Source organism: Danio rerio, chromosome 20, assembly GCF_052040795.2.
Source record: "Danio rerio strain M-AB ecotype USA chromosome 20, GRCz13ab, whole genome shotgun sequence".
NCBI lineage: Eukaryota > Metazoa > Chordata > Actinopteri > Cypriniformes > Danionidae > Danio > Danio rerio.
In genome coordinates, this window is record NC_141040.1 from 1,833,481 (window position 1) to 1,855,993 (window position 22,513).

At 40.2% G+C, this 22,513-nt stretch overlaps 2 protein-coding genes across 10 annotated transcripts in view; one reads left to right on the forward strand and one right to left on the reverse strand.

Annotated features, from left to right (window-relative positions):
* Positions 1-288: 288 nt before the first annotated feature.
* si:dkey-126h10.1 lies at positions 289-22,422 on the reverse strand. Of its 2 annotated transcripts, XM_087298001.1 has the most exons (4): positions 22,163-22,422; positions 12,575-13,021; positions 1,566-2,282; positions 289-1,028 (listed from the first exon to the last, which is right to left on the reverse strand). In XM_087298001.1, the coding sequence occupies exons 2-4, from the start codon at positions 12,788-12,790 to the stop codon at positions 597-599; spliced, it is 1,365 nt and encodes a 454-aa protein (XP_087154127.1). In that variant the 5' UTR covers positions 12,791-13,021; positions 22,163-22,422; the 3' UTR covers positions 289-596. The 2 variants fall into 2 exon arrangements, with proteins under 2 accessions (XP_087154127.1, XP_087154128.1); XM_087298002.1 differs by lacking the exon at positions 12,575-13,021 and having other exon boundaries at positions 22,163-22,395.
* The window catches only part of lama2 (laminin, alpha 2), a 262,814-nt gene continuing 262,619 nt past the window's right edge, over positions 22,319-22,513 (forward strand). For 7 of the 8 annotated variants that reach the window (XR_015945529.1, XM_087296269.1, XM_087296270.1 and 4 more), the window contains exon 1: positions 22,319-22,422. Coding sequence is in view for 7 of the 8 variants with exons in the window: in XM_087296269.1 (XP_087152395.1) it covers positions 22,356-22,422 (67 nt within the window). In the remaining variant the exon portion in view is untranslated. 8 annotated transcript variants of the gene reach the window in all.

The following is a 22,513-nucleotide window of genomic DNA, read 5'->3' on the forward strand; positions in this document are numbered from 1 at the left end:
GAAGGGCATCTGCTGTGTAAAAACGTGCTGGATAAGTTGGTGGTTCATTCCGCTGTGGCGACCCCGGATTAATAAAGGGACTAAGCCGAAAAGAAAATGAATGAATGAATGAATGAATGAATGAATGAACCGCGTTGGCAAATTATTTTGCTAGTTTTAACATAAAACACTATTTTAGCAAATTATTTCTTTAAACAAAACACTTTTTTGCTAATCTAGAAAATGCTTCTTGATTTGGATATTTGTACTAAAACCAAGACAAAAAATCGAAATAAGAAAAGCATTTTTGCTGTGTTTCTCTCCAGTTTTTATATATATTTAGTTTTATTTTCACAAGTACACATCCAATGTTGACCAGAGTGAGGTTTAGTGTTTTTGCACATTACATAGACTTACATCAACTCTTACATTACATTAATGCCTCATTCACACAGGGCGTCAAGCGCTAACGCTTCCCATTCACTTCGCCGTCGGCGAACTGCATTGTGGATCTGTCGGCAAACAGCAAACTGCTTTGAAAACACCTGTGTTCATATGGACAGGCCTGAGTTGTTGTTTACTAAAATAACCTTGAGGCAGACAGGACGACGTGTTATCTACTTGTCCTCAAAGGCGGTTATCATCCCTCTGATGGAGCAGATGACCCCGGAGACGCTGCAGAATCCGCCCAGCAGTAAGATCAGCAGGTCCAGCATTCTCCGGCTCAGGTCCAGCTGCGTCCACTTCAGCTGCAGGTGGAAGAGAGCAGGCAGCAGCAGAGTCATGGCCGCCCCTGTCACGCTGCCCGTCAGGCCCATGAGGAGGGAAAAGCGGGGCACGAACAGTGCCATGAGGAGGGTGAGCAGCAGCAGAGAACCACGCAGCAGCAGCAGCATCCACCACTCAGACCCGGAGTCCAGTTTCAGGAGGCCTGTCTGCAGTATTTCTGCCGCAGCATAGAATGGCAGCGGGTACGAGAGCAGAGCCTTCGCCAGCAGACACAGATTCACCACGGTACGCAGAGCAGAGGGCAGGTTATCTGTTATCACCTGAAAATAATAATAAAAGTCCACTTAAAGCAGGCATGTCCAAAGTCGGTCCTGGAGGGCCGGTGTCCTGCAAAGTTTAGTTCCAACCCCAACCAGACACACCTAGGCTAGCTAATCAAGCTCTTATAGGCTTTCTAGAAACATCCTTGAAGGTGTGTTCAGGCAAGTTGGAGGTAAAATCTGCAGGACCGACTTTGGACACCCCTGACTTAAAGGCAAGGCAAGGCAAGTTTATTTTTAGCACATCATACACAATGGTAATTAAAAGTGCTTTACATGAAGTGAAGTTTAATTTATTAAAATAATTTCGAGAGGAGTACGTGCTCATGATTAAACCAGTTGGCTCATATTAGGGTTAGGGTTAGGCCAAATGTAGCTCAAAGGTGTCAAAAAACAAAAACAAAACACAAAACTTAAACTTGAAATGATTGGCCAGATTTCAAAATAATACATTATAATGTTTCAGTTAATTCTTCAATTTAATTTGAAGTATATCAGGACGTTAGCGATGTCTACAGTCATGTGAGATCAGCGCACCTCTTTAGTTTCCTCTCCCCAAGTTAGGAAGGCCAGCACAGAGAAGGCCGTCTTCAGGACACAGGCCAGAGCGTGAGTCCAGTCCATCATGGTGTTGAAGTCCAGCCGGTCCATCATGCTCTCTTCCAACGTGGGCAGGTAGATCTGTGAGGTGTAGCTGAAGATAATCACGCCCACCGCCACCTGGAAGCCATCAAAGTCCACCACATCTGCACGCAGACTTCTGCTGGCCCACTGCGGAGACTGGCGCACACAGTAGCCAATCACAATGAAGGTGATGAGGAACTGAGCCAGCGAGCAGAAGAGGCTGAGGCGGGACACCACCCTCAGGTCTCGGATCAGCATGCACGGCAGTAGGATCAGAAAGCTGATGGCGGAGCCGGTCGTCGGGCTCAGAGGCAGGAAAAACAGGCTGTGGCACATCAGATTACCGCTCACAACCAAGTAGAGGATGCAGGTCATGACTAGCTCAACCAGCTGCGCCACATTCACAACCTTTCCCCCGATGCACGGGCAGATGTGTCTGCAGCAAGCATTAGCGATGTCCTCGTAGGTGTGTCTTACGCGGACCGGGCAGCCGCTCTCATCCTCTTCATACAAGCAGGACACCAGGATCTTACCAGTGTAGCTGCAGATGAGGGCGGCTAGCACCAGCAACAGCAGACCCAGGTACCCGCTCTGCAGCAGGGCATAGGGTAGACCCAGCACAAAGAGACCCTGAGGAGACAAAAGCAGTGCTTAGTCAAGTACTCAAAGTAAGAAGGCAACAATAGCTGCTTTTACACTGTCTGACCAATGTGAGCCAGGACAATGTGTGCAATTCAACTGTAAGGTCAAGGTCAAGGTCAAAGTGCAGCATGAAAACCCTTCCCTAAGTACGCCCCCCAAATCAAACATCACACAACCTGTGCAGTTTTGTGGGAAAGAGAAAGACAAGTCAAAATTACACAGGTAAATCGCAACATGGAATCATCACAAAAGTTCAGACACGGCCCGATCAGGCCCCAGAAGTTACTTCAGAAAAACGGCTGATTCAGACGTGACTTCAAATCCAGCTAATGAGAATGACTTGCTGAAGTCTGCTGCTTCTCAAACACTGATAATCCCACACCTCTTCTTGAAATTTCAAAAGACCCCTCGGATACAGGGCCGGAGCAAGCTGAACTGCCGCTCTAGGCAGAGGACGATCACGCCGCCCTCAACCCCAATATGTGAAAACGAAAGAGACCGGTTATGAAAATGAAGTGAGGTGTCGCGGACCTCTATTCTGCCGCCCTATGTGCTGATATAACTGAGGACGCGTGGGTGCTGAGGTAGGGAGGGAGGTGTCGCCGACGCTGCTCTCTCTATTCTGCCGCCCTATGTGCGGAAATAACTGAGGGCGCGCGGGTGTCGCAGACCTCTATTCTGTCGCCCTATGCACGGATATAACTGAGGACATGCGGGTGCTGATGGAGGTGTCGCTGTGCTGCCCTCTCTATTCTGTCGCCTATGCGCGAATATATCTGAGAATGCGGATGGTGAGGGAGGTGTCGTGGACATAACTGAGGATGCGGGTGGTAAGGGGGGTGTTGCGGACGCCGCCCTCTCTATACGCGCCGGCCCTGTTCATCTGCAAAGATATTCAGCCGTGTCACGGAGAACGAAGGTTTTAAACACCTCCTCCTGTTAATTTTTATTTAATTATAATAATAATAATAATAATAATAATAATATTAATAATGATAAAAATAATTGGGTGTCACGGTGGCACAGTGGGTAGTTTGACCACCTCACAGCAAGAAGATTGCTGGTTTGTTATATTTTTATCAGCCTGTTGTTTACAGTGACAGTGATGTTTCAAAGCAGCATAACACTGCTAGTTCACCACCTTAAGTTTTGAATATTCAGTGGCAAAATATATCTTTGTAAAACTTGTTTTTATAGTATAAAAGTTAAATCACAATTCTTGTTGTGCAATGCTAAACCTTTATGTTGAAAGAGGGCAAATATATATATATATATTTAATATATATTGCACTTATACATTCTGTTTATCTTGAAAATACTTAAATAATATGTGCTATATGTTCTAAAATGGCCCTCTACTGTAAACTGACACTCTGGCTCTGAGAGAAGAGCCAGTGTGTAAAAAAGTCTTGGTTTTGCTTGGTTAATAAATAATCAAACTCATTCAATGGCACAGCATCCTCTTTCACATCATCTCATAAACTTGATCTAATTAGTTAGTGCTGAATTATCGCATTGTATCGTGATATGGGTGTGAATCGTATCGTGTTGCATCGCAATATGTCACAAATGTATCGCTAATATATCGGATCGTATTCTTTGTATCGAGATACGTATCGGATCGCCATTATAGCTTAGATGCCCAACCCTAGTTTCAACCCAGGCTCATTCTGAAAACATAGTCCCACAGACGTTTTTGGAGATCGCAAATTATGTAGCTGGATGTACGTATGGCTGCATTTCATTTTTGTAAGCGAACGCTACGGGCGGTTTGACGCTGTTCCTTTACATGCTTACCGGCTGACTGCTTACCTCCATGTGGAGGGCTTTCCTGCTGCAACCAGTTTGTCCAGTTAGCTTGTCATGTACTACGGCGGACATGAGACACAGAGAGGAGTTGACCACGACGATGACAACCGGGGAAGAGCGGTTCCAGAAATCAGGCAAGACCAAAACAGAATCCAAAAAATAAAGTAAACAAGTGAATAATGGGGTGAGAATGTGGTAAAATCTGAAAACATGGTAAAAATCATACAAGGGATTTTCTTTTTTTTGACGGCTTTTGTAAATCGTTGGTTGGGTTTAGGGACGTAAGCGGGTGGGCGGGTCAATCGGTAAAATTGGTTGAGTTTAGGGAAGGAGGAGGGTGGGTCAGCTGATTGGCCGGTCGCCCAGTCAATCATTCAGTCAGACAGATGGTCAGTCAACAGCGGCCTCTGGTTGGTTTACGCAAGAACAGCACAGGCGCGAACGGCACTCGCGAGAGACATTTGAGATACGAAAAAGCGTACACAGTGGCCTCTAGTGGATTAAAAAAAATGTACCACACCGGGACGTATTTTACGGTCTTCAGAACAATCCATGGGACTACGTTTTCAGAATGAGGCTGGGTTTTTAGCTGAGGTACAATAGTGGCGACCGTGGGCTAATGGTTAATGAGTTGAATGTGTGCTTGGAAGGTGGCAGGTTCAAGTCCCTCGCATTGGAGCTAGGCATTCATTTTCACTATTGTAAAATCTTGAATCTGATAGGGTAAAAAAAATTAAATACAAAAAAAATTTGCCATGCAACTCAAGACTGGTTTCGTGCTGCAGGGTTGCATTTTATAATAAACAAACTCTGGATGTTAGAAAGCTGAATGAACCATGAGAACTCCATTACGTGATGAAAGAGCAGCCTCTGAGCCATACAGGGTTCACATCCATATAAAAACGACTAGATGTCTCACACAGACATACGCACACATATACACACAGCTGTGTGAAATACACACAGTCGCAGGCGCGCGGCAGATGGGAGTAATGAAATCACACCCTCTCACACACCCCTCCGCTAATGAAGTCACAGTCATCTCTAAAGAGGCGCTAAGTGACAGATATTTTATCTTGACTGTAATTGTTGGTAAATTGCTTTGTGTTAGACACAATGAATAAAGATACAGCGCTGCATTCATTTCCTCTCGCGGCCCTAATGACTGTATCTCGCGTAAACAGACGACAGCTGATTGTTCATACACAGAGACACAAAGGAGAGGTGTGGAGACGTTCGTGAGCTGCCTATCCAGAGCCGACTCAGCAGGTGCATCAAAGAAGTTCAGATTGTCTTTTTTCCTCCATCGTGAAGAACATCTTATTCATGAACTGATTGTTTTCTAATGATTTCATGGTTTGGGAACTGATTGGGTTTTTGGAAGATGGGTGTTGCGAGAAAAAATGGAAGAAGATTCGAATGCCAGGTTGCAGTGGAGGATTACTGTTTACCGGAAACGTCATATTATTTTCAGATGATGACCAGCATGATGAGCGAATATTTATAGACAAAATATTATCATATTTGTTCGAACGGATGCCTCCTGAGAAGGCAGGGCAGAAACAAAACATGCACTGATAGCCCCGCCCAAAAGGACTAAGTGCTACGCCGTAAATGACTGAAAGAGCACTGAGAGCCGTGCGTTACTTAGGATATGAAATACGTTACTAAGTATATGCTTTGTTGTATGTTTCAGATGACAAATCCATTAGAGGGCGCTGTCACACATTTGCGAATCTTATATGTTATTTAGGGTACGTTTTATCAAAAAAAAAAAAACGTAGGATGTGTTTTGTTCTGTTTTAAATGACAAATCCACTAGAGGGTGCTGTTACATTTGCAAATCGAAAATATTTTATTTAGGATGCGGGTTATCTAAAATGCGTTATTTAGAATATATTTGGTTGTACGTTTCAGATGACAAATCCACTAGAGGGCGCTGTCACACATTTGTGAATCTTAAATGTGTTATTTAGAGTATGTTTTATGTCAAAATACATTACTAAGGATATGTTTTGTTGTACGCTTCAGATAACAAATCCACTAGAGGGCGCTGTCACATTTGCGAATCTTAAATATGTCAATTAGAGTACGTTTTATCTAAAATACGTGACTAAGAAAATGTTTTGTTGTACATTTCAGATGAAAGTCTACTAGAGGGTGCTGTCACCCTTTTGTGACTATAAAATATGTTATTTAGGGTATGTTTTATCTAAAATATGTTACTTAGGATATGTTTTGTTGAACATTTCAAATGACAAATCCACTAGAGGGCGCTGTCACACATTGGCGAATCTTAAATATGTCAATTAGAGTATGTTTTATCTAAAATACGTAACTAAGGAAATGTTTTGTTGTACATTTCAGATGAAAGTCTACTAGAGGGCGCTGTCACACATTTACAAATCTTAAATAAGTAAATAAGAGTACATTTTATCTAAAATATGTTACTTAGGATATGTTTTGTTGATCGTTTCAGATAACCGATCCACTAGAGGGCGCTGTCATACATTTGCGAATCTAAAATATGTCAATTACTCTGCGTTTTATCTAAAATGTGTTACTTAGGAAATGTTTTGTTGTATGTTTTAGATGACCAAAGTACTAGAGGGCGCTGTCACACATTTGCGAAATGGTAAATATGCCAATTACAGTGCGTTTTATCTGAAATATGTTACTTAGGAAATGTTTTGTTGTAGGTTTCAGATGACAAATCCACTAGAAGGCGCTGTCACACATTTGCAAATCTTAAATAAGTAAATTAGAGTACGTTTTATCAAAGATATATTACTTAGGAAATGTTTTGTTAAACGTTTCAGATGACCGATCCACCAGAGGGCGCTGCCACACATTTGCGAAATGTTAAAAATGTCAATTAGAGTGTGTTCTATCTGAAATACGTTACTTAGGATATGTTTTGTTGTACAGTTCAGATGACAAATCCACTATAGGATGCTATCTAGATTTTGTGAATTCCACTAGAGCAGGGGTGGGCAAACTCGGTCCTGGAGGGCCGGTGTCCTGCACAGTTTAGCTCCAACTCTAATCAAACACACCTGCTTATAGATTTCTAGTGATCTTGAAGACACTGATTAGCATGTTCAGGTGTGTTTGACTAGTGTGGGAACAAAACTCTGCAGGGACACCGGCCCTCGAGGATCAAGTTTGACCATCCCTGCACTAGAGGGTGCTGTTTACTATTTTGTGGATCTGAAATATGTTACTTAGGGAACATGTTATTGTAGGATTCAGATGACAAATCTGTTAGGGGGCACTGTCTACAATTTGCTAACCTAAAATAAGTTATTTAGGGTACGTTTTATCTGAAATATCTCACTTACAATATGTTTTTTGCACATTTCAGATGACAAATCCACTGTTTACTTTGGCAAATCTGAAATATTCTACTTAGGGTGCATTTTACTGTACATTTCATTTGACAAATTCACTAGAGGCCGCTGTCTACATTTTGTGAATCTAATATAAGTTACTTAGGATAGGTTTTGTTGTACGTTTCAGATGACAAATCCACTAGAGGGTGCTGTCATAAATTTGTGAATCTAAAATAAGTTATTTAGAGTTAGAATACGTTACTTTTGTTGTACGTATTTGTGGGTTTCATGAATGAAGGTTTAACATCTATGCAAACTTTTCATTCAAAGTACAGCTCTTTATAGTGCAAAACATTCATTACAAAATGCACTTTTAAAAAGCTCTTTACAGAAAGCTTCTTTGTGGAAGCTCCAAAGCTGTATTTTAGAGCACCGAAGAAGATGATGCTCCCTATGTAGCCAGCAGACAGACAGGTGTGAGTGAGCCAGATGGCTGAAGAGGGAAAGAGAGATGCACATTACGCTGGAAAGTAAAGCAGAAGGATGAATTAAACAAGCTGGAGCAGCAATAACGAGCTGTGTGATCATTAACAGCTCTAAATATTAGCTCAAATGGGAACGAACAGATGAGGTAATGGGGTGTCATTCACATAAACAAGGATTTATGCAGCTATAAAGTAAATAAGGCATATTCAAACACACAAAACACTCGCGCTTTGCGAAATCTGTGGTGGTAGATGATCTTTGCTTAATATTTTAGTTTAAAAGCATAATAAAAGGCACTTTTTAAGTAATATTTTAAATTACAGTTTATTAATGTTGATAATTTACATTTAAACTCTGGAAAACTTACAAATTTACACTGAAAACCTTTTAAGTTAATCAATAAAAATGTAAGGTTATTTTTTTTTATAAAACTGCTTTGTCCATTTACAGTAATTTACTTTTAAAGTACAGTTTTTACATTTGCAGTAAATAAGAATTTACGTAAAACTTATTTTTACAGAAAAAAAACTCACAACTACAACAAATCTCTAAAAAAAAGATTCAAATCTACAAAAAAGGGTATTTTGTGTTAAAATTAGTTTTGTAAAAAAAAAAAAAGTGATTAATATTATAATATACTTGTAAGCTCTCCTGATGAATTTATAGTTCTGTTGTAATTTTTGAAATTTTTATATTTTTTATTATTAATTCCAGCTTAACTAAAACAAATAACTCTGTATTCAGAAGAGAAATATTATAATAAATACTTTGAAAAAAATGTCCTTGGTCTGTTACACTTAACTTAGAAGATATTTGAAAGAAATTAATTATAATTATTTAATTTATTTGATTAGCTGAGGGCAAAATTATTCAAATATTTCTTTCTTTTTCAAATATTTGCCAAATTACATTTAACAGAGCAAGAACTTTTTTTACAGTATTTTCGATAATATTTTTTCGTCTGGAGAAAGTCTTTTTTGTTTTATTTTGGCTAGAATAAAAGCAGTTTTAAATTTTTTAAAAGGCATTTTAAGGTCAAAATTATTAGCCCCCTTAAGCTTCATTTTCCCAGAAATAAAGGTACGTGAGCTGTCACTGGGGTGGTACCTTTTCAAAAGGTACACATTTGTACTTGAAGGGTCCATATTGCTACCTCAAAAGTACATATTAGTAACACATTTTTAGAGGAACACTTTTGTACTTTTTAGGTAAGAATATGTACCCTTGAGGTATTAATATGGATCTTTTAGGTACAAATTTTTACCTTTTAAAAAAAGGTACCACCCCAGTGACAGCTCGTTTGCCTTTATTTCTGCCTGATCACCCTAATTTTAACCTAATTAACCAAGTTAAGCCTTTAACTACCACTGTAACAGTGGCAGTGAACAATTCAAAATAATTCATTAATATGTGTAAACAATGAAGAAAAATCTTTGCCAATTAAGGTGGGATCCAAACCCGAGTCTCTTTGGGTTGAACCTCTGCGACATATCCACTCGGCCATGTGACATTCTTTAAATTAAACTTATTCCCACCCATATGTTGATATGCTCTATTTCACCTCGGAACCCTGCTGAAAAATCCAGCTTAAACCAGCCTAGGCTGGTCAAGCTGGTCTTAGCTGGTCATCTCCCAGCCTGACCAGATAAGAACAGGCCGGAAATGGCTGGAAACCAGCTTGGAAATGGTCAAAACTCCTCTAAAACCAGTCTGGTCGACTAGCTAAAACCAGCCAACCAGCCTAGGCTTGTTTAAGCTGTTTTATTCAGTAGGAAAAAATAAATAAATAAATAATAATATTAATGACTTCTGCACTTCACAAATCAATTAACACACAAGATTAAAGTAATGAACTGTTCGGGCGCCAGACAGGATTGAAACTTGTCCAAAATAAATAAATAAATAATATATATATATATATATATATATATATATATATATATATATATATATATATATATATATATATATATATATATATATTTATCATACACATTAGAGAAAAAAAAAACAATCTGTTATACACAAAAAAATGGGAATAAATTATCAAACAAATAAGATTCAATTTAACTCTGGTTATATTTCTCAACAAAACTGACAAACCACAAAACACAAGAAATCTTCAATCAACATCTTATAACACACTTGAAGTCAAGTATTATTTTATTTTACTTTCAAGAGGGAAGAAAGCACAACCAAAACAAACGTATCAATCACTTTCATAACAAGACAGTTTCCTGATTTGACAACAGTCCCGATCAAAAGCAAAAAAAAACAAACCAAAATAATAAACGAGCATCAACGTGCAAAATAAAATACCCCCAAATTGTATTATTCGACAAAATGAGCTGAATACTAGTATCTTGAAGAATATCTAGTCAAATATTATTTACTGTCATCATGGCAAAGATAAAAATAAATCAGTTATTAGAGATGAGTTATTAAAACTATTATGATTAGAAATGTGCTGAAGAAATCTGCTCTTTTAATCTGAAATTCTGCCTTCAACTGTACATATACTAAATAAAATGTTTCTGCAGCATAATATTTGCCTGGTCTGGTGCAATTAATGTAGCTCTATTACATCCCACAGTAAAGAGTATTCTGATGTTTGTTTACTCTTCCAGCACATCACTAATGACCGGTTGACAGACGCCAGCGTTTTATATATATATATATTCAGATGTGGTTTCTGCATTTTAAAGAGAAGACTGGATACTGTGAGTGCGCTCTGCTGCTTCTCTTTTTTGGCATTTTCATTTGATTTCCATAATTCCTTTTCTGAATCGAGTGCTTAAACAACACGGGCAACAACATGTGCAAAGAAGTGACACTGTCAGCCAGCATAATTCACCTTTCAGTCCCTGCGGGCGACTGCACATCAGCTCTTCACTGCGCTTCTATATATTTCCTCCATCCAAACTGAGAATGATTTTTAAAATGAAACAGCAGCAGCAGCGTTAAAATGAAATACAGCAAAATGAAAAGCACAGAGAGAATTAAGAAAAAAAATGCAAAGCCTCAATCATTAAGAACAAGACAAAAAAGAAAGTGTTGGTGTGGGTTTCCTCCGGGTGCTCCGGTTTCCCCCACAGTCCAAACACATGCGCTATAGGGGAACTTAATTGGCTGTAGTTTATAAGTGTGAATCAATGTGTATGGGTGTTTCCCAGTACTGGTTTGCAGCTGGAAGGGCATCCAGTGTTTAAAACATATGCTGGATATGCTTTTTTTAATTTTTTCACTTTACTCGAGTGCCTTGGACTGATTCTTGTTGCAGATTTGATGAATCCCTTACCCAAAGAGCACCGACCATACATTTGAACTTACCCCAGAGCGCTTTTTGTTTTGTTTTTTCTGACATATGCTGGATAAGTTGGCGGTTCATTCAACTGTGGCGACCACTGATGAATAAAGTGACCAAGCCGAAGGAAAAGGAAACCGGAACGCCTGGAGGAAACCCACACCAACACAGGGAGAACATGCAAACTCTACACAGAAATGCCAAATGCATTGTAGAGTGTGACCAATGAGTCAAAATTTCTGTTAAAATTATCAGTATTTTCTTTCAGGAATTATAATTTATATTTTATTTTAATTTTATAATTGATCATTTGTAACATGTATAACTTTAAAATAGATTTTCTCAGTATTTAGATTTAGTTTATTTAAATATTGTCCTGCCATAACAGACTACACATCAATGTAAACTTGTTTATACATTTTCAGATAAGGCATACATCTCCCAAAATATATTCTCATGACTGGATTGGTGGTCCAGGGTCACATACCTGTCAACATTGAGATATGAAAATAAGAGATATACCCACCATAATAAGGGACCCCCCCCCCCCCCCCCCCCAAAAAAAAAACCTAAATTACTAAATATGCTCATTTGGAGATGTTTCGTTGTTTATAACCTGTTAAATAATCAGTGTTTTATTATTATTTACAAAATTAAAAAATAAATAGTATACATTAGCAGCAAATATATTAGCAAACAGTTCAGCTTATTAAAACTAATAGCTATTATAATGAAATAGAATCAAGCTATCAAATCTCATTAGCCGCTTCTTTACTGTACAACTGACACATTCTGATTCAAGAGCAATGAATTAATGATTTATTTAGATTTTTTTCGATTGATTACATTAAATAACAGAGGTGTCACTTTAAAAATGCACACATCTAACATTATAATAAAAGCTTTCGATTGCTTTCCCAACTTTTTATGCTCATTTAGGACAAAATTACTTGTGTTTGAAAAAAAAACCCCACCAGGATCAACTTCTTTAGATATTATTCTTAGTTATGTGTATATAAAATACACTATACGGGATGATAGCGGGATAGAACTGTAAAATACGGGAGAATCCCGGGAAAAACGGGAGGGTTGACAAGTATGCATACATGTGGATAAATTGTTAAATACACTTTTTAACCCAACGGTTGGGCTTGACCATATTTGATCCAACCAAAAAAAAACTTTATAAAAGATAAAAAAAACTTAAGAAAAAAAAAAAAAAAACTTGAGTTAACTCAAAAAATCCTTACAATTTAAGATTGAGTCAACTTTTTTTTACAGTGTGTGTAACATCCCTGCATCGTCCAGAGTGTGTGCTGTGTCAGATCAGCAGGTGTGTATGAACTCACCTGTATGGCGTTGGTGACATTCCAGCCGGCCTCCCAGGTAGTGATTGTGGCGCTGTGTGTGTTTTGAGGCTGGTCTGGATCCTCTGGGCTGGACGTCTGAGACTGGCTCCTGTGGTCTCCATAGGTCTGTCCCAGCTCGTCCCTCAGCACCAGACCCTGGCTCTCCTCTGCACCTGCGTGCAGACGCTTTAGCCAGGACAGCTGCAGATGGGACATTGCTCCGCAGTGAGTGTGGACACACAGAGAGAGTCTGGGTCCAGCTAAACCCTGCTGACGGCCAGTATGAGTATAGCGTTTCAGACGGGCCACACGTCAGTCTGAGAGATCCAGACCGCCGCACCGGTGAGCAGGAGTGGGATGCCTGTCCACTTAAATTGGCCAACGGCAGCACAGAGGAGTGCAGGACTGACAGACCGCTGAACTGTAACATTATAATCACTCCAATGCCTGTGGATGTTTGTTTAGAGAATGATTATGGCATAATAATAACTTTATTATCATGGAGAGCCTTAAATAAAGTTTCCCCTGGTACTTTATAGAATAAAACAAACTAGTTCACAAAACCTAGGGCTGTGAGAAAAAAAAAAATTTTGATGCAGAAACGAGGCCCTAAAAGCCTCGTCCATTAAGACTGATAGCCCCACCCTAAATCACTGAAAGCCCCGCCCTAAATCACTGATAGCCCCACCCTAAATCACTGAAAGCCCTGCCCTAAATCACTGATAGCCCCATAGATCACTGATAGCCCCACCCTAAATCACTGAAAGCCTTGCCCTAAATCACTGATAGCCCCGCCCTAAATCACTGATAGCCCTGCCCTAAAGGACTGATAGCTCCACCCTAAATCACTGAAAGCCCTGCCCTAAATCACTGATAGCCCCGCCCTAAATCCCTAAAAAGCCCTGCCCTATAAGACTGAGTTACACCCTAAATCACTGATAGCCCCACCCTAGATCACTGATAGCCCCACCCTAAATCACTTAAAGCCCTGCCCTAAATCACTGATAGCCCCGCCCTAAATCACTGATAGCCCTGCCCTAAAGGACTGATAGCTCCACCCTAAATCACTGATAGCCCCGCCCTAAATCACTGATAGCCCCGGTCTAAAGGACTGACAGTACCTCCCTAAATGACTGACAGTCACACCATGAAGGACTGATAGCCCCTCCCTAAATAAATGTAAACCCATCCCTAAATCACAGATAGCTCCACGCTAAATCACTGACAGCCCCTCCCTAAATGACTGATAGCCCCTCCCTAAATGACTGATAGCCCCACCCTCAGCTTTTTGGTACAGTCTGTAACTTCGCTGGATTGCCAACTTTGCTATAGTATCTGAATGCAACGGCCGTCCAAAACCTGCTCCATAGTACAGGTACTAACACCACAATACAGTATTATTGAGTACAGGTATTTATTCTCAAGTGTTATTCCGACAAACACACACCGTTTCACCCCTAGTGGCTTCTGTTGATATAGCAGCTCACAAAAACCTTGGTTTTATTTTTTGTAATATCAATTTTAAATGTATGATCAATCTTTTTGAGACCTCAGGCTTTTACTCCACATCATAGGTGAAGCAAATGTTAATTCATACAGTTGAAGTCAGAATTATTCGCCCCCTTTGATTTTTTTTTTCTTTTTAAAATATTTTCTAAATGATGTTTAACAGAGCAAAAAAAAATTCACAGTATGTCTGATAATATTTTATCTTCTTGAGAAAGTCTTATTTGTTTTATTTTGGCTAAAATAAAAGCAGTTTTTAATTTTTTAAACACCATTTTAAGGTCAAAATTATTAGCCCTTTTGAGCTATTTTTTTTTCTCGATAATCTACAGAACAAACCATCATTATCCAATAACTTGCCTAATTATCCCTAACCTGCCCAGTTACCCTAATTAACCTAGTTAAGCCTTTAAATGCTGACTGTGGGGAAAACCGGAGCACCCGGAGGAAACCAACACTGGGAGAACATGCAAACTCCACACAGAAATGCCAACTGACCCAGTTCGGACTCAAACCACTGATCTTTTTGCTGTGAGGCAACAGTGCAAACTACTGCGCCACTGTGCTACTCATTATTACAGCACTTTTTCTATTATGAAAAACTTTTAGAAACTAAAACGTATAAAACTAAAACTTCTTTGCAGACAAGAAACTTTAAAACAGGAGCAGAATGAAGATCATTTTCAAGAGCATGCAGAATTATGTTCATTTGCATTTTGACATCCCCTTTGCAGGCCTGTACCCTCAAATATGGGCGTGTCAGCTGACAGGTTAATAAGCCTTTCAGTCAAAGAGAGAGCGATGGCAAAGAACAAGTCTAGCAATATTTCTGAGATGAAAAAAAAGGAGTTCTTAACAACGCATCGCTCATGAGAGTCAAAAGACAGATTCGAATCCAATATAACTTCCTCCTTTTTTAAAATGCAATTCTTAACTCTAAAACAGAGCCGTCGGTGCTTCAAATAAATGAAGCAGATTTACCAGGCCGAGGAGATGAGCAGGATATTATTAAAGGGATAGTTCAGCCATAAAATGAAATTATTAGCCCCCTTTGAGTTTTGTGTTTCTTTTTAAAATATTTCCCAAATGATGTTTAACAGAGCAAGGAAATGTTCACAGTATGTCTGATAATATTTTTTCTTCTGGAGAAAGTCTTATTTGTTTTATTTCGGCTAGAATAAAAGCAGTTTTTAATTTTTTAAACACCATTTTAAACGAACGCTATGAAGCAGTATGACACCAGTACTTTTCACGGTTACCAGCTGACCGCTTATCTCTGTGTGGACGGCTTTCCCGCTGTTACCAGTTTGTCCAGTGGCTAGCTTCGTACGTCGGAGGATTTGAGATGCAGAATGGAGTTGACTATAACGATGGGGTTCGAGTCCGGTAAAGAACAGTTCCAGAAAGCGGGTAAAACAAAAGCAGAAGCAAAAAAATATATACAAACAAGTAAACAAGGGAAGAATGTCTGAAAAATCTGAAAATGGGGTAAAAATCAGGCGGCCACAAGGGCTTTTCTTTTTCTGGATTGCTTTTGAAAACACTGTTGGTTGGGTTTAGGGAAGGGGGTGAGTGCTGGTCAATCGGTACATTTTAAAACACTATGGCAGCGTCCGAAACCGCATACTTCCATACTATATAGTACGCTAAAATCAGTATGCGAGCCGAGTAGTATGTCCGAATTCATAGAATTCGAAAAACAGTATGCGAGGAGTACCCGGATGACTTACTACTTCCGGCGAGATTCTAGAGTGCGCATCCCATGCACCCTCGCTATCCCATGATGCCCTGCGAGCGAATTCATGAATGGGAGTAAAGCAATGCAATTGACGCAGGCAGGTCACGTGACCAAGACAAAATGGCGAATGTAGTACGTCCAAATTCCATTCATACTTTTCACGTTCATACTGTATAGAATGTACTTTTCTAGCGGCCGAGTAGTACGTTTAAATTCAAATGCAGCACCTAGAGTAGTAGGCGGTTTCGGACGCAGCCTATCAGTTGGGTTTAAGGAAGCAGGAGGGTGGCTAAGTCGATCTGTCAGTGGACAGCAACCACTGGTGGATTTACGTGCAGGGCCGGCGCATCCATAAAGTTGACCTAGCAAAATAGTGAGGGCGGCACCCGCGACAACCCACCCGCCCCAGACATAACCTCCCCCAACACCCCGTCCCCCCATCGGTCCGCACTTTCGTCCGCGACAACGAGGTAGAGGGTGGCGGGATCGTCTTTTGCCTAGAGCGCCAGTTCAGCTTGCTCCAGCCCTGTCTACGAGAGAACAGCAGGTGTGAATAGCACTCGCTAGAAAAGATTGTGATCTTAAAAAGCGTACACAGCAGCCTCTGGTGGATTCGCAAAAACAAAAACTGCAAAAAAAAGTACATCCTGCGTTGTATTTGGCGCTCTGCAGAAATGCATACAGGGGTACATAATCAGATTGAGACTGGGTTGAGTAAATAAGTTTCTTTCTTCTGTTAAACATCTAAAGCAGAAAAAAAACTGAAATCCCGAAACCATTGGCTTCAAAAATAGGAAAAACAAAAACTATGGAAGTCAATGGTTACCAGTTTCCAACTTTTCTCAAAATTTCTGCTTTACCGTTCAACAGAAGAAAGTCAAACTTGTTTGGAAAAAGTGAAGGGCGAGTTTATTTTCATTTTTGGGTGAACTATCCCTTATGCTAAAAAGTAAAAGGCCTAAAATTGAGGCTTGAGGAAAACCCATGCACACAGAGCTCATCTCATACAAACTGTTGACGATCAGTGAGGTAAGATATTAAACCAGGTTGAAACATTCTCAGAAACTCTAAAACAGCAACCACATGATTTAGTAGAACGTAGTATTTCACAGTAAAAGCGGCAAGGAGAATAAAAACAGAGAGGGAGCCATTTTCTGAAGCTAGACTGAAAGATCCTTTACCAGGCCTGGATTGGCTAATCGGGAGGACCGGGAGAATTCCCGGTGGGCCGGTCCGTTTTTTGGCCGCGAGGGCCGGTATCCCTAGCTCCAGAATCGGTTGCTCTCAGCAGTCACACTTTTTAAAAATAATTTATTTATTTACTTGACCACAGCCTTCTTATTCATTATTTTACCGCAGCTCTGCTCTTTTCATCTATTTTCTCATAGCCTCGTGATGTAATGATGATATAACTAGATAAGTCACCATTCACGTACAGCTGTTGTGGTACAGTGGTTAACACGTTAGATTAATACGCGGCCAACCTGGGTTCGGTCCTTTTCTGAGAAACAATTTTTTTTTATTTTCATTTTTATTGTTAAGACATATAATACTGTTAGGGTTGTGGAACATTTGAAGTTCTAAAAGTGCTGTTTTCTCAAAAATAGACGTGATAGTGTAATTAGAAACTGAATTGGAAATGACCTTATTTTAATATAGTCAGTGGTGAACTGAGGTGGGCCGGTCTGAGGCTTGAAACTCCAGGGCTGAAAAAGAGTCCCACTCCGGCCCTGTCCTTCACTATGAGATAGATGACTGTATAACTGCAAAGCCACAACACGCTCTACAATTTTTGCAAGAAATGTAAGGTGTGATATAGGATGATAATCATTAAAGAGGACTTTATTATGCAAAAATCACTTTTTAAAGGGGTTTAAATAGAGTTGTGTGTCAGCAGTGTGTGAATATAACCAGCATCTAATGGTAAACATGAATTAATTCTGTTTTTTATAATCAGACTTGATGAAAACAGTCTGCAGAAACACTTTGATTGACATTCTCCCTTTGTCATCAGAGGGGGAAAGCCCCGCCCACTAGTGACCATCTCTCCCTCATTAGCATAAACAGCAGCCCTGAGTGAGAAGCAGCCGTCCGTTAGCCTGACTGGCAGAAGTATGAAGCACACACTTGCACTGGAACACACATTTGAGCTTTTTCATACAGATGCCGTTTTGAATCTGCCACTATGCTGACACACAGGCGTTTGTAGCTCCGCCCTCTTTAAAAAAATAGCACAATCTCATTTGAATTTAAAGCGACAGTCACCAAAATTAGGATCGAGGTCTAAAAGGATCAGTTTGAGAAACAATAATATACAATACATTATAAAACATTATTTATGTTGTATACACACACACACACACACACACACACACACACACACACACACACACACACACACACACACTCTAGTGACATCAAAGACTTATTTTACATCTTGTAAAAGAATCATAAAAGGTCCTCTTTAAAGTATATAAGGGCAGGGTGTGCTGTGGAGAATAGAGATGAGTTCAACACTAGAGGGTGCAGAGAAGACCAGAAACTCCTGAACTCCTGCAGCAGAGCTCATTCAGACCCAGTGGATTTCAGACCCTCGCCGATACTGACAAGCACACATAAAAACACACGTTACTGCTAACACTGTCCCTGAATATCAACAATAGGCATAATAGTCATAATAATAGTATTTATAACAAGCACAAAAACAGCTAATACAGTTCTGAAATTTGTTTTAGATTACAAATATTTCCCAAGTGATGTTTAACGGAGAGAAAATTAACAGAGTAATGGATTTTTCAACACATTTTTAAACAATAGTTTTATAACTCATTTTTAATAACTGATTTAGTTTATCTTTGCCATGATGACAGTACATAATATTTGACTAGATATAATTAAAGACACTAGTATTTAGCTTAAAGTGACATTTAAAAGCTTAACTAGGTTAATTAGGTTATAGGCAATTGGGGTAATTAAGCAAATCTTTGGACAACAGTGGTTCTGGAGAAAATCAGAAAAAATCTCGCTTAAGATGACTAATAATGTTGACCTTTAAATGGTTTTAAAATAAATATTGATGATTCAGCCAAACTAAAAAAAATAAGACTTTCTCCAGATGACAAATACCTAGATGATAAATATAATATGAAATTATATTTCCTTATTCTATATACACTGGGATCATTCATTCATTCATTCATTCATGCATTTTCTTGTCGGCTTTGTCCCTTTATAAATCCGTGGTTGCCTCAGCGGAATGAACCGCCAACTTATCCAGCACGTTTTTTGCCCTTCCAGCTGCAACCCATCTCTGGGAAACATCTATACACACTCATAGACTACGGACAATTTCATTCATTCATTAATTTTGTTGTCGGCTTAGTCCCTTTTTTAATCCGAGGTCGCCTCAGCGGAATAAACCGCCAACTTATCCAGCAAGTTTTTTCTGTGTGGTTTTTACGCAGCAGATGCCCTTCCAGCCGCAACCCATCCCTGTGAAACATCCACACACACACACACTCATACACTACGGACAATTTAGCCTACCCAATTCACCTGTACCGCATGTTTTAGGGTAAAACCAGAGCACACGGAGGCAACCAACGCGAACGCAGGGAGAACATGCAAACTCCACACAGAAACGCCAACTGACCCAGGCGTGGCTCAAACCAGTGACCTTCTTGCTTTGGGGGCGACAGCACTACCTACTGCGCCACAGCACAGAACATGTATTGAGATTTTTTTTTAAATTCAATTTACAGGCGGGCCAATAAACCAGTCTTCAACTTTATATCGAGTTAAATATATTGAAACTGTATATTGAATTAAATAATAATGAATTAAACAGTTATATAATTTATTTTCCTCTTATTTACTAATGTCATTCTAAACCTAAATTATTTTTTCTAACACCACAAATCTATTTTGATACTTAAGAACAGGAACGCCGCTGGCCAGCACGGGCTCAATGACAACATTCTTATTGGTTTGATTGGGACCCCTAATAGTAACTCTGGGGGGCCCAAAAGGCCGTGGGCTATAGTTTTTACAATGGTAAAAATGGTAGTTTAATAAACCATGTAGTCATTTGTTTATTATTAGTTACTACAGTAACTATAGACTCGCCACAGAAGATCAATTCAAGTACTTTACTATAAAGCTATGGTCATACTAGAATTTGTGTGTGCGAAATTCTGTCGTACGGCTCTGCGAAATGGGGCGGGAATAAACAAGATTATAAGGCATTAAAAAAGCAAGCGATTGCGCCATATTTTAAATTTCTGTCCAGAGAGGTCATGTTTTGATCTTCAATAGGTCTCATGCAGTCAAGTGATGCGATTTCGCAGGTCAGAGTTCACCAAGCTTGAACTTTGCACCGCAGCGAACTGCGAAACTTAACACATGACCCTGCGTTTCCGGTCTGACGCATTCGTGTGCGTATGAATGGAAATCCATGGGGAGAAAAGTCAAGTGTGACCGCAACCTAATTAGTTTCTTTCGGCTTAGTCTCTATATTCATCAGGGGTCGCCACAGTGGAATAAACCACCAACTCATCCAAGCGTCTGCCCTTCCAGCTGCAACCCAGCACTGGGAAACACCCATACACACTCATACACTATGGCCAATTTAGTTAATTCAGTTCCCCTATAGCGCATGTGTTTGGACTGTGGGGGAGCACCCGGAGAAAACCCACTCTAACACGGGGAGAACATGCAAACTCAAACCAGCGATCTTCTTGCTATGAGGCGACACCACTGAGCCACCATGTCACCCTATTTTACCTTAGTATGGTTAAAAAAACACTATAGAATAATGTTATTTATGTAATAAATAATGCAGTAGCCTATACTATGGCTGCGTCCGAAACCGCCTACTACTCAGTAGGTACTGCATTTGAATTTAAACATACTACTCGGGCGTTAGAAAAGTTTATTCTATACAGTATGAACATGAAAAGTATAGCTGCGTCCCAAATCGCATACTTATGCACTATTCTACGCCATTTTGTAGTATAAATAGTGTAAGTAGTGTGTTCACATTGAAAACTCTAAAAATAATAAGTGCACTTTAATTACCCGGATGATGCACTCATTCAGCCGATAAAATGAAGTGTGTAATGATGGACACTTCACGCACTCAACGACCGCAGGTTTGCTCACGTAGCGGAAGGGGCGGAGCTATCGGACGCACATGTTGAATAACTTTATTTATTTTGGATGGTGAAAGCAAAATTCTCCTACGAGAGTGATTATAGCGCCTCCCAATGGTAAATGCGGGAATACTTACAGCAGGTATTATTTGATAATTCGGTCGTTTATTTCACAGATTTGGCAACAGTCAAACGTCATCAGAGAAACGATTTGAATTTCCGCTTAGTAAAAAAACATTAGTGTGCCATTTGGGACAACACTGCATACATATACTATCCTGTTGAGTGTGTAAGTGCATAAGTACATAGTGCATGAGTGCATAGTGTATAGTGTGCCATTTGGGACACAGCAGCTGAATGGAATTCGGACGTACTACATCCGCCATTTTGTCATGGTCACGTGACCTTCTGCATCAATTGCGTCGCTTTACTCCCATTCATGAATTCACTCGCAGGGCATCATGGGATAGCGCAGCGTGCATGGGATGCGCACTCTAGAATTTTGCCGGAAGTAGTAAGTCATCATACTGATACTCGCATACTGATTTTCGAATTCTATAAATTCCGACATCGCATACTGATTTTAGCGTACTATTTAGTATGGAAGTATGCAGTTTCAAACGCAGCCAATATGTTTTTTTTTTTTTTGTTCTACTAATGGTGTATTGTAGTATAGCAGGGGTGTTCAAACCCGCTCCCGGAGGGCCGGTGTACTTTAGCTGCAACTTCCTTCAACACATCTCCTTGGAAAATTCTAGTATACCTAGAAAGAGCTTGATAAGCTAGTTCAGGTGTGTTTAATAGTGGTTGGAACTAAAATACGCAGGACATTGGCCCTCCAGGATCGAGTTTGGACACCTCTGTAGTACAGACTGATATACCCTAGAGCAGGGGTGCTCAACCCTGTTCCTGGAGATCTATTCTCCTGCAAATTTCAGTTGCAACCCATATCAAACACACCTGCCTGTAATTATCACGTGGTGTTCAGGTCTTAATTAATTGGTTCAGGTGTGTTTGATCAGGTTTGGAGCTGAACTTTGCAGGAAGGTAGATCTCCAGGAACAGAGTTGAGCAGCCCTGCACTACAGTATTTGTTCATCATTTGTTAACACAGCAACTTTAGAATCAACACAACACGTTAATTCAAGTGCTTTACTATGGTATGGTTCAAAAACACTGTAGTATTCACTTTACCTTACTAAAGTATTTTATCATGTGGGTTCAGTGTGTGTGTTGCGCGGGTCTCAGGGATTCAATGCTGGAGGAGTGTGATCTCGGCTCCTCCTCCTATCCAGACCCGCGTCCCGAACTTCCCAAAGTCCCTCCTGGAGTTTCTGGAGACTTTACTTCAGTCATTGCGCGCGCATGAGGAGCAGCAGACGCGGACATGGACACGCGGAGTTTAGTGGCGCTGCTCGGGCTGCTGTGGCGGTGTTGTGGAGCTCCGCAGAGGGGTGAGTGTGTGTGTGTGTGAGTCTCTTGAGTGTGTGAGTTACTGGCGTAGCGCGCGCGCGGCCATTGGACTGGAACGAGCGCGCGCCCTCG